The 12,835-nt window shown below is 38.8% G+C and overlaps 1 protein-coding gene across 1 annotated transcript; it reads right to left on the reverse strand.

Moving 5' to 3' along the window:
• Positions 1–637: 637 nt before the first annotated feature.
• mfap2 (microfibril associated protein 2) lies at positions 638–12,397 on the reverse strand. Its single transcript, XM_054783867.1, has 9 exons — positions 12,313–12,397; positions 9,906–9,965; positions 8,308–8,355; positions 8,169–8,195; positions 5,545–5,625; positions 5,424–5,465; positions 5,262–5,349; positions 2,857–2,930; positions 638–1,189 (listed from the first exon to the last, which is right to left on the reverse strand). Exons 1-9 carry the CDS (start codon positions 12,353–12,355, stop codon positions 1,083–1,085), a joined length of 570 nt encoding a protein of 189 aa, XP_054639842.1. The 5' UTR covers positions 12,356–12,397; the 3' UTR covers positions 638–1,082.
• Between the last annotated feature and the right edge of the window lie 438 nt (positions 12,398–12,835).

Below are 12,835 nucleotides of genomic sequence, written 5' to 3' on the forward strand. Positions count from 1 at the left end.
AATGAACAGAATAAGATTTTCATTGCATAGTATAACTGCTGTTGTACTATGCACATGACAATAAAACTCTCTTGAATCTTGAATAAAAAGTCAAAATTACAAGATATTTATAATTATGAGATAAAAAGTTGAAATTGTGAGATAAAAATTTATAATTATCAGATAAAAAGTCATAATTATGAAATAAAGTCAAAATTACGAGAGAAAGTCATATTTATGAGATAAAGTTCTAATTTTGAGACAGGAAAGTTGAAGTTATGAGATAAAAAGTTGAAATTCCAAGATAAAAAGTCATAATTAGGATATAAAAAGTCAGCATTATGAGACACAAACTGTGCACATGCCGCCTTCTTCACTGGAGCCTTTGTCACATACCGCATGCACAGCTTGTATCTCAGAATTACGACTTTTTATCCCGTAATTTAGACATTTTATCTCATAATTATGACTTTCCTATCTCATAAGCCTGACTTTTTATCTCATAATTTTGACTTTTAATCTGTCTATCAATTTTAAAATTATGACTTTCTCATAATAATGACTTTTTATCCTGTCATTTCAACATTTTGTCTCACAATTTTGACTTTTTTTTATCTCCTGAGTTGGACTTTTACAATAAACACACATAACGAAAAGCTGTAATTAAAAAAAAACAAAACAAACAACTTTATTATCACCTCAGTCTTACTGGTGAGACTTTAACAAAGCAGTAGTAGCGCTTGTGAGAAGCCTTCTCAAAGCATTTTGGTAGAAAAAGCTGAGGTCATCTTCTTGGCTGCTTGGACTGCTTTTTGGAAAAGTACACCACAGTACAAGAAGTACAGTACAAGTAAAAAGCGGTTAATACGGTGACGGTATGCAAAAGAAAAGTGGGAGTCTGCGCAGCTCGTGGCGTGTGGAATACGCAGCACCAGTGTGATGGTTGTTAGCACCAGTGATTTATACAATCATCAAGCTTCTTTGGAGTATAGGCAAACATACACACCGGCTCATACGCCGCACAGGTACAGGACATTATACGACACAACCAGGAGCAGAGATACACGGCTGGTGGATGAGTGGGAGCGCCGCCGTCAACATCATCAGCACCCGCCGCCGCAGCTCTTCCCGCAGCTTCCTCCCACCGACCCGCAGTGGCCGCTCACCGCCGCCACGCCACAGCGGGAGAACTGGTCCCGACACAGGTCCGCTAAACACAGTCAGAGCACATGTTGTCCCAAAAACCGCTTTTCAACTTCTACCCAAAATGTATCTTTCAAACATTCATCAGATTTTCTTTTTTAACCCTTAAAAGACCATGTTCACATAACCACTGTTTTTGTTGAGGAAAAAAACAAAGATAGTTTCCATAAATACATTTCAAGGAGTATTTGCTGGTTGTTATCATCACCCGGCCCTGAAACGAGTCAACGTTTGGCAGCAATATTGATTTTTTTTTTTAAATTATAGTTCAGTTGCAAAAAAACCCATCCAATGTCCTGAGGACAAAAAAAATGTCCACTTCCCAAAAACTGCTGTAAAAATATTATATATTATTTTTTCCACTGTTAAAAATTATTTCACACTAAAATATTTTTTAAAATATATTTCATTATTATTATTATTATTATTATTATTATTATTATTATTATTATTATTGTTATTATTATTAATAATATTTTACTATTACTATTATTATTATTATTATTATTATTATTATTGTTAGGCCCTTAGTTGGGTCAGTGATTGCAGCAACACTGATTTTCATGCATTATTTTTTTTCTACAGTGTCAGATTTTAAAAAAAAATCACACTGTAGTTCCTGATGACAAAAAATGTCCACTTCCCAAAAAACTGCTGTAAAAAATTATGTATTATTTTTTTCCACTGTTAAAAATTATTTCAAACTAAAATATATTTTTTTGAAATATATGTGAAATCTTCATTATTTTTTTAACCCTTTAAATGCCACATCTTAACAGATTTTCGCCCCCATAAAATACATTTATATTTTAATATTTTACTATTACTATTATTATTATTATTATTATTATTATTATTATTATTATTATTATTGTTAGGCCCTTAGTTGGGTCAGTGATTGCAGCAACACTGATTTTCATGCATTAATTTTTTTCTACAGTGTCAGATTTTTAAAAAAATCACACTGTAGTTCCTGATGGCAAGAAATGTCCACTTCCCAAAAACTGCTGTAAAAATATTATCTATTATTTTTTTCCACTGTTAAAAATGATTTCAAACTAAAATATATTTTTTTGAAATATATTTGAAATCTTCATTATTTTTTAACCCTTTAAATGCCACATTTTAACAGATTTTTCCCCCCATAAAATACATTTATATTTTAATATTTTACTACTACTATTATTATTATTATTATTATTATTATTATTATTATTATTATTATTATTATTATTAGGCCCTTTAGTTGGGTCAGTGATTGGCAGCAACACTGATTTTCATGCATTAATTTTTTTCTACAGTGTCAGATTTTTAAAAAATCACAAATTTCTCAATGACAAAAAATGTCTGCTCCCCAAAAACTGCTGTATCCATATATTTTTTCTACTTTAAACGAGTCAATCTTTTTCAACAGTGGTGAGGCATCCTTGCAGAAAACGGTGTAAGATGTAAAATGTTGCTGCATGCTTTGAGCGGGAATAAAGTATAAAATATTCAAATTTAAAATCGAAAGTCAGTCGCCCAAATAGAAACGTTAACATGTTGCATCGGTTAAATAAAATGAGTAAAATTGACATTTTCAATGGGACGTTTTTGGTGGTGAGGAACACATTTCAAAAGGTTCGGGCTGTGTTGCAGAAATATTGCGGGATGTTGGGACTGTTGTGCACCCACCTCTGAGCAGCTCCTCGTGCGCACACACAGTCCTCACACACACCTCCCTGTTGACGACGTACACCCGCCTCAAACTGCAAGACAACATGGAAAGGCCATAAAGCAGCACTCACCTCCAATTCATAAAAAACAAAATGACAACAAAAAAACAACAAAAAAAAAAGTTTGCCCTGTGCTGTATTGTTCCTCGGAATGGAGTGCTCAAACAAAGCTGACTCACTGTTTGCGTATTTTTGTTTACTGAGTGTGACTAGTGAATAACCCGCCATGGGGCCAAAGAATGCTGCGAGTGCCGGCAAAAAAAAAAACAAGTGAGAAACACTGTTGAATTCTATGGATGCCACCGAAAGAAAAAAATATCCCAATGGTAAGTCGTAAGTATCAGATAAAAAGTCGAAATTATGAGATAAAAAGTTGAAATTAGGGGATAAAAAGTCAAAATGACGAGATAAAAAGTCATCACTAGAAAAGCAATCGGAGAGCGCCATATTTCCATATTTCATATTTAATGCCTGATACAACTAAAGGTACCTTTGTTTGGACAAATATAACAATGATAACAAAAATAGCTCATAAAAGTTACATTTTTTGGCAGTACAATGCTATAGCTATTCATGTAAGAACTTAAGTTCATGTAAGAATTAAGTTAACTTGTTTTCCTGTGAGGAAAATTCCAAAGGTCCCCTATTTTTTATAGTATCTGGAATGATCCCATTACCTGGATCAGTCTTTGATATTTTGTAGACCCTTTTGGAAACTTGTCCTGTATTTTTATTACAAGTGCTCTGGCCATTTTTTGTGGAGTTATATGCACGAATCCCGAAAATGGTCCTATCTCGCAACGTTAAAGGATCCTTTAAAAAATGCCTGGATCCAGAAAGTGATCCGGATCACCCCCAAAATTTTATCAAGTTCTTCCATATTCCATTTCCGACAATTCCTGAAAATTTCATCCAAATACATCCCTAATTATGAGATAAAAGGTCGAAATTATGAGAGAAAATGTTGAAATCGTGAGATAAAATGTCATAATTTATGACATAAAACATTTATGACATAAAAAAGTCAGAATTATGAGATAAAATGTCGAAATTACATGATAAAAAGTCATAATTATGAGATAGGTAAGTCATAATTATGAGGTAAAAACTCAAAATTCTGAGATAAAATGTGACAATGATGAGACAGGATAATTATGAGATAAAAAGCCGAAATTATGAGATACAAACTGCGCACTTGGAGCACTTTGTCACATGGCATTCGGTACATGCGCAGTTTGTATTTCATAATTTCGACGTTTTCGCTCATACTTATCACTTTTTACCTCGTAATTTAGACTTTTTACCTCATAATTATGACTTTCCTATCTCATAATTGTGACTTTTTATCATGTAATTTCGACTTAATAACTCCTAATTCTGACTTTTTATTTCATAATTTCAACATTTTATCTCATTATTCTGACTTTTTATCTCGTAATTTTGACTTTATCTTCAAATGTATCTCCCAATTTCAACATTTTATCTCATAATTTCCACCTTTTATCTCATAATTATGACTTTCCGATCTCATAATTCTGAGTTTTGATCATGTAATTTCGACTTATTACCTCATATTCTGACTTTTTATTTCATAGTTTTGACATTTTATCTAATAATTATGACTTTTTATCTCGCAATTTCGACTTTTTACGTCATAATTATGACTTTTTATCTCATAATTTTTTAGTTTTTATCTCATAATTGTGACTTTATCTCAAACTTCAACTTATCTCATAATTTCAACTTTTTAGCTCATAATTATAACTTTCCTGTCTCATAATTATGACTTTTCATTTCATAACTTCCACATTTTATCTCATTATTATGACTTGATCTCATAATTAGGACTTTTTATTTCAAAACTTCCACATTTTGTCTCATTATTTTGACTTTTTACCTCATAATTGTGACTGACCATTGGGATATTTTTTTTCTTTCAGTGGTGGAAACGGGCCTCCATAGGATTCAATATTTTGGTTATGGAAAAAAAATGTGCTAACAACATTTGCGACGCTTTTTTGAGACGTGGGTCACTGTGTCACCAGGTTACTGCTGTGTGTGAGCGACAGGAAGAAAAGCACTGCTTGGGGAGAAGTCGTTTGGCGCCACCTGTTGGTTCATACATATAAATGCACGTCCTTTTCCGAACTTTTTCGAGGGAACAAAGACTTCTTGGAGTGTGTGGTCTTATTGTGGGGTGAGTACGGTAAGTCTGATGTCTCATGTTTGTGCATCTGTGAGGACTTAGTGAAGTCCTTGAGGCGATGTTGGTTGATTAAGCCCAGATGGGCTTTGTGGCCAATAAAGAGATAATGGAACGGCGTAGTCAAGTACATCATCTAAGTGCTTGCAGGTGGAGCCCACCTGTAAAAGCAGAGCGTGTTGAGGCACTGCTTGCACGGCTTGTGCACAGAATAGAGTCTGGTGCACGGGTACTGCTCCTCTCTGCAATCTGCAAATCACACATTTCCACTCAATCAGCGCCGCTCCTTTGTCTCCGTCCTCTTGTCTCCAGACGATGCTTACCGAGAGGGCCGGGCTCCGTGGGCTCCGTCTCCAAGCCGGCGTCTGACGTGAAAGAAAAGACAACTTTGATGCGTTCTCCAGATGGAAACAAAACGACAGACGAAAAGTTGAGCAGACATACCTGGTTTTTCTGGACGAATCACAGGGTCGATTAGAACCTGCTGCTGGAAGTTTTCAGGAAGAGAATCTGCATTTTCCGACTCTGGAAAAGTAAAATTTAGTCTTCACAAAGATTGCTGTTAACTTACTGCAACTATACGGTTATTATTGTGTGTGTCAATCAAAACTGAGCATTGTTTGAAAACAATTTGATTGTATATTTGCAAACAAGCATTAAAGTGCAAAAGGCTGTTCATCAGCTGATCAAAGGTTTAAGCTAAAAAATAAAAACCTGAACCTGAAAGAGAAGTAAAATGTTGAAAAAAGGAGTGCGTAATGAGTAGTTGCACCGTTCTTGTTAATGAAATGAAAAATGGGTTTGGGCACGCTTGATGCCAGTGTTTCCAGTGAAGATGGCTTCATGGAGGGCATCCACTCTCTGATGTCCATTTTTGTAAACCTCCCTTGCCATCCATCCCCAAATGTTCTCCATTGGATTTAGATGAGGGGAACACGCAGGATGGTCCAAAAGAGTGAGCTTATTCCTCTGGAAGAAGTCCTTTGTGAAGGGCAGCGTTGTCCTGTTGAAAAAGCCAATCATTACCACACAGACGAGGGCCTTCAGTCATGAGGGATGCCCCCTGCAACATCTCCACATAGCCGGCTGCCGTTTGACACCCCTGCACAACCTGAAGCTCCATTGTTCCATTGAAGGATCATGATGCCGCCCCCTCCACTGTGCCGTGTGGAAAACATCTCAGGTGGGATCTGCTTTTCATGCCAGTAACGTTGGAAGCCTTCAGGACCGTCAAGGGAAAATAAAACTTTCTTCCACCTTTCAATGTCCCATGTTTGGTGCTCTCGTGCAAATTCCAAATGGGCAATTTTGTGGCGTTGAAGGAGGCGAGGCCTTTGAAGACCTAAAATCCTTCTCTGGCAGATGGCGTTTGATGGTTATTGGACTGCACTCGGCACCAGTAACAACCTTCATTTGGGCCGAGGATGGTCCCGTGTCTTGACGGACAGCCAATGGGATCCTCCGGCTCATTTTTTTTAGGTCTACCACTTGACTTTTTGTTCCATAACCCTCAGAATGTTTGAATGATTCAAATGACTGTCTTACTGCGTCCAACCTCAGCAGCAAAGGTGCGCTGCAAGAAGCCTTGCTTACGCAGCGCAACGATCCCACCGCGTTCAAAGAGAGAAAGCTTTTTTGCCTTTGCCATCAAGAGATCATGACAGTGTGAATACCTGACACTAAATCACATTCAATCCACATTTTTGCCAACATTTTGGCTTTTAAAGGCTGTGGTCTTAAACCTTTGATGAGCCTATTTCACTTTAATGCTTGTTAGCTTACCCAAATTTTCGTCTCACTTCCATTTCTTCTGTTTGTATTTTGTAGCTCTACTTAGAACCTCCTTAAGATCCAACAGTGAAAAATGTACATTCTTGCCATTTTTCAACATTTTGATCAGGAGTGTAGCTACTCTTTTATGTCGATATTATGCAAAGTACACACATATATACAGTATCTATTACTGACAGTATCGGCTGATACACAACACTGCAGTACTGTATCGGACATGAAAAAGTGGTATCGGGCCATCCCTGGTACAACAAGGTACATGTAACAAGGAAAAAAGAAGATACAAATAAGAGTTGGGGGGTTAACAATTTGCCATCATCATGGTTCGGTATGTACAGTACCTCGCTTTTGGTTTTGGTTGGGTTCATTTTGGGTAGACTAAGTACAAAATCAAAACGTAAAGCGGCTTAGCTTTTATATAAACAACTTAAATGAAACATAAAAAACTGCTAGCATGTCATTCTCCAATGATTGTATTTATAAATATAGATATTTTATGCCTATTGGCATAATGCGAACACTGTGCCGATGTACCGTAGGAATACATGTATTGTTACACCCCTGTTAATATTATATTATAATAAACAACAAGCTGCTGTTTGTTAAATATTTATAACAATTCATATGTAATTCAATATTAATAAATCTAATAACATAAGTAATACAGTCGTCCCGTGCAATATCGCAGTTTGATTATCATGTTTTTTTTTCCAACATTAATGAATTAATAAAAGATCCTGTTTTGTGGTTGACTATGGCGTATTATTAGTCCAAAAACATTGAAAGAAAAAGGTATATATAATATTCTGGCCACTAGGTGTCAGTAATGTTTCGTGGAGTCAGCCATGGCAGGTCTGAGTGAAAAGAAGGGCTCCTCCTGTTCCGTGCGGAAGTGGTAAGTTTTTGGCTTCATTGTCCTTTTTCCCCACTCCATTTTAAACCCTTTCTTAAGTTTAGAATACAATAAATTACCTAGTTAGCTCACTAGCTTGCTAATGGTTCAAGCCATTGTGTCCCCGCAGTGATCCTGCAGCCTGCACATTGCAGTTGAGTAATGTGGTGTAAACAAAGAATAATAGGAGTGTAAAGGTGACCATAGGGGTGTTATTTCGTGTCAACAGGGCTCAAATAATTATAAAGATTGTATTTGAGGAAGTCATCATCAGGTTTTCTATGAAAAATATACTGAAATATAATATAAAGTATCAAAATTCATCATGGAAAAAGTACACATCATATGGATAGACTGAACAAAATGTGCTTTATTTTTTTTTTACCTGGGAAATAATCGGGTTCGTAGTCCCCTGGAGAAGAACAACAAGATGGATAATGAACATTGTCAAGAGTCACATGACGCACAGTCAGTAATCATGCATAGAAAGATGTCGTATAGAATTCTCAGCCAGTTGAACTCACCCAGGAAAGGAAAAGGTTCCTGGTACGGAACCTGGGCGAGCAGCACGACTGTTGATGACAAATGATGTGATCGTCTACAACCACACTTCAATGAGAACAAATCTGCCTTTGAAAAGATCATAATATTCATTTATCACGTAGCGGTAGGCACGATTTAATCACGTTTTTGAGGGCCTTCACATGCATGAAGACTCACCAAACCTTGCAAGTGCATCAGGTCCGGCGAAAATGTTCATATTTCATGGGTCTCAAACACGAGCCCCCAAAACTCACTCAGTAGCCCCCTTTACATTTTGAAAAAAATTAGCCCCCGCCACCAGATTCACCGATCGTCACGACATTTGGTGGGGACGTCAATCATGACGGGACGCATGAAAAAGTCTCAAGAACTCATGTTCCAAAATACACAGGAAGTTGGCCATTTTGGTTTCCGGGAGTCATTTTGGGGCGAAAACACGGGTTTTCGTCTTCGGCACTTTGACCAAATACTAGGCAGACGGGCAATGTTATATCCCGATGGAAGAAGCTGTGGGCGGGGCATGGCAAAAACAAACTGAACTGTAAACATGAACTCATTCAATACCAAAGACGTATTTATACGTTTTTATAGTCCCGAACGCCCGATTCCCGACGACGTATTTGTACGTCTTTTATGTAGGTAATGATGCAAGTAACATTTCAGAGCACTTTTAAGCCATAAAAATGGCCACAAGGTGGCAGAAGTGCATTTGATAAGAGCTCAGCAGCGTCATTCCAACGGAAGAATCACACACGACAGGGAGGAGGAAGTGAGAGAGCGTGGAGGAGTGTAGCGTGCACGAGGTTACGCTTTGTGGGAAATTTTAACGCGTACGCACGCGCGCGCACGCATGCACACACATAGTTCAGTTCCAAATGTGAAACTTGTAGATAGTTGATGGTGTTATATTTGTAAATAAATTGTTATTTTGATGGAAAACAACCCCTTTTTTGTGTTGTTTATGTTGTGGTATCGTTGTTTCGATATTTGAGCTGTCACTAAAGCAAAAAGTATTTGTGTCAGAGTGAAAGTTGCGCTTGAAATGACACACAAAAAGCTGGTTTTCTCCCTTTTTTAGTCGGGAACTGATATTTTCCTGAAACTTACCTATGTTCTACCGCGGATCACTAAAGAACGGAAAAAGGTAGAATACAAGCTTTTTTTTCTGATGAAAGACGAGAGTGTAATCTTTCTTTTGGTGGGTTCCGTGTTGATGTAGCCGTAGAACACAATATTCTGCGTGCCTTGAAAGATCAAATCGTCTACAATGGCTGGGATTGGATGAGTTGAAAAACAAGTGAAAACAACACCCTGAAGCGATGCATAGGTCACTTCCTGAATTTGTCTCAGCGCCACCCTGTGGCAACAGCAAATGGAGTGACTTACGTGAACCCTGCGAGGTCCGAGGGCCCGATCAGCGCTGCTCGCAGCTTTAATTATCATTGTTGTCCTTTGCAGCCGTCTACCGAGTCAACAGCTGTTTCTAATATTTTAGTGATCTTACCAAAGTGTTTTTTTGCATTATGATCTTTGTAAAGGCAGACTTTTTGCCACTTTACGCGGGCGGTGGTGCAGTTACCTGGCATGCAGATGAAGAGGAGGACTCTCATGGTGTCTGAGGGAGGTAGTGTGACGCTCACTGGGAAGAAAGATCAGGAAGGTAAGGTGAGTGGAATCAAGTGTTTTCTCTGCCTCGCTTTTCTCTCCCTCTCTCAATCCCCCCCGACACACACACTCCCCTGCTGGCCCCCGCTAACGGGGGCTGGGGGGGTGGACATGAAAAGTATGACAGCAAGAATGTGGAAGGTTTGTCCTTGCTAAGAACAATCACTTCTTCTTTTCCTTCTTCTCACACTGCATTCCAGGAAAACAAATGGCGGACCCCAGCACTCTCTCTCCTTCATCCCTCCTCTTCCTCCGTCTGCCCGTCTGTCTCCACATCCCTCATTTGCCTTCTACCCCCCCCCCCCCCCCCCCCCCCACCCCCGTCCCTTTTGTCCCCCTTTTTTCTTCTAAACAGTCTCTACTCGGGGTTGGGATAAAAGAGAGAGAAAAAACACCAGCCAAAACTTTTTTTTTCGTCTAAATGACCATCTGCTGTTTTTAAAGACCGACTGTAGAAACACTGGTCAAAGATTTTCTCTATTGCACAGGAGCGCTCTGCTGTTTTTAAGGACCTCCTGCTAGCCATAGATGCTATACAGTGTACCACAGAGGCACTCTGCTGTTTTTGGAACCCACTGCAAAAAAAATGATACTGAAAGATGTTGGAGAGCGCTGCTGTTTGTGATGACAGACTGAAAAACTACGAGTCAAAGAGCCCCTGCATGCCAGAGGCATGCTGCTCTTTTTGAGGACTTCATGCCAAAAATGCTAGTCAAAGATCCTATATTTGACAGGAGCACTCTGCTGTTTTTTTTTTAGGAACCTACTGCAAAAAAAACCCAAAAAAACGTGCTACTCAAAGATCCTCTATATGACAGGAGAGCTCTGCTGTTTATAATGAAAGAACAGACAAAACACAAGTCAAAGATCCTCTATATAGCAGAGGCGTGATGCTCTTCCTATATTTGACAGGAGCACTGTTTTTGAGGACCTACTGCCAAAACAACAAAAAAAAGCTACTCAAAGATCTTTTATACGACAGGAGCGCTGTGCTGTTTAAAACGATGGACTGAAAAAAATGTTACTCAAAGATACTCTTTGGAAAGAGCGCTCGGCTGTTTTTCGGAACCTACTGTGCTGCAAAAAAACAAATATGCCACTCATAGATCCTCTATGTGACAGGAGTGTGCTGCTTTTTTAGAAAACTACTGCAAAAAATACGAGATGGGAGCGCTCTGCTGTTTGTAATGACAGACTGAAAAAAATAGCTTGTCAAAGATCCTCTAGACAACAGGAGTGCGCTGCTGTTTTTGAACGCTGCTGCTCATTTTTGAGGAGCTTCTGCCAAAAATGCTGGTCAAAGATGCTATCTACGAGAAGAGCACTCTGCTGTTTGTAGAAGCCTACGGCAAGAAAAATAAGTTACTCGAAGATCCTCTACATCACAGGAGCGCTCTGCTGTTTTGCAGGACCTACTGCAAAAATGTGAGTCAAAGATCCTCAATGTAACAGGATTTCTGCTGTTTTTAAGGGTCTGGTGAAAACCTTAGTCAAAGATCATCTCTGACAGAAGAGCTCTGTTGTTCAAAGTCTACTGCAAAAACGCTAGTTTATACGACAGGAGCGTATAGATGATCTTTGACTCGTATTTTTTCCCCATAAATGATCAATGCACAGATTTTAAAATCTTTGTAGTTGTGTCGTTTGTGTACTTTGTACGTACAGGTCCTCCACTTTACACGCAAAGTGAAGCAGTGGTGTGTATTTGGGCATTTTTTACGACTTCTTTGTGCGGTGATGACAAGTTTTGTGATGCGAAACACAAACAAGATGATGTTTTTTTTTTTGCTGTGTCCCCACGCGTTAGGTCAAATCATTTGGAAACACACAAAAACACACACACACACATTCCAATGGTGCATCACAGTGGCATCAAAGGCCATATGTTTTCACAGCACACATCTGGGAGCTATTAGCCCCCGCTTTCCTCCTTCCCCACCAATACACACACACACACGCACGCGCACGTATATATACTGTATATGTGAAGTAGTTTGACAAGACATAAGCAATATAAACGCGTTTTCATTTTTGGTTTAATCCAGCAATGACTTCATCTCCTTTTGCCCCCATCGACCCTCATTTGTCTGCTACCACCCACCCCCAGCCCATTCTTGCAGGAGATTAACTATAGCCCCCTCCCCAATGAAAACACATGACCACATGTCAGCTTCCATAGATTGTTCACGCCAAGACTTCACACTCCCGCATGCAAATCCATGCACACAATCAAGTTTGTTTTCTCGGCACGAAAATGAAGTTTATAGTCTTCATTCGTCGTGAAACGAAAAGTAGAAGCTGGAAGGGGGGAGAAATCTTACCAAAGTTTGGATAAAAGTATTGCGACTGTCCTCCAGCCTTCATGCGCCCCGTGAGTGCAGCAGGACTCCACAGCCTCACTTTGCACCACCCAGCACGGCTTTAGTCTCCACCCACTCCAGCCTCCAGAACCGCGATGCACGCTGCACGAGGATGCGACAAATGCTGCACCTGAACTGGATTATCGCTCCCTCACCTTGTAGCGTTTTTTTTCAGAAATTAATTAAATGATAAATGATAGCTGTTTCGTGGTAGACTATGGTCTATTATTAGTCAAAACATATTGAAATACAAGTGACATGTAGTATTGTGGTCACTAGGCAGCAGTAATGACACTAATAAATTCGAGGCTAACGGCGCCAGGACGAGGAGTGAAATATGTGTGAGTGACTTCATAATTTCTTGTGTTGATCATTAAAATTCAAACGAAGGTTTGAACTTTCTTGATAGTGTTTAAACAAGAGAGAAATGTGAGAAAATGTTATTGCCTGGCTGTGAAAAGTGTATAAAGTGTATGGTGAGGGG

Source organism: Dunckerocampus dactyliophorus, chromosome 8 (assembly GCF_027744805.1).
Source record: "Dunckerocampus dactyliophorus isolate RoL2022-P2 chromosome 8, RoL_Ddac_1.1, whole genome shotgun sequence".
NCBI classification, from domain to species: Eukaryota; Metazoa; Chordata; class Actinopteri; order Syngnathiformes; family Syngnathidae; genus Dunckerocampus; species Dunckerocampus dactyliophorus.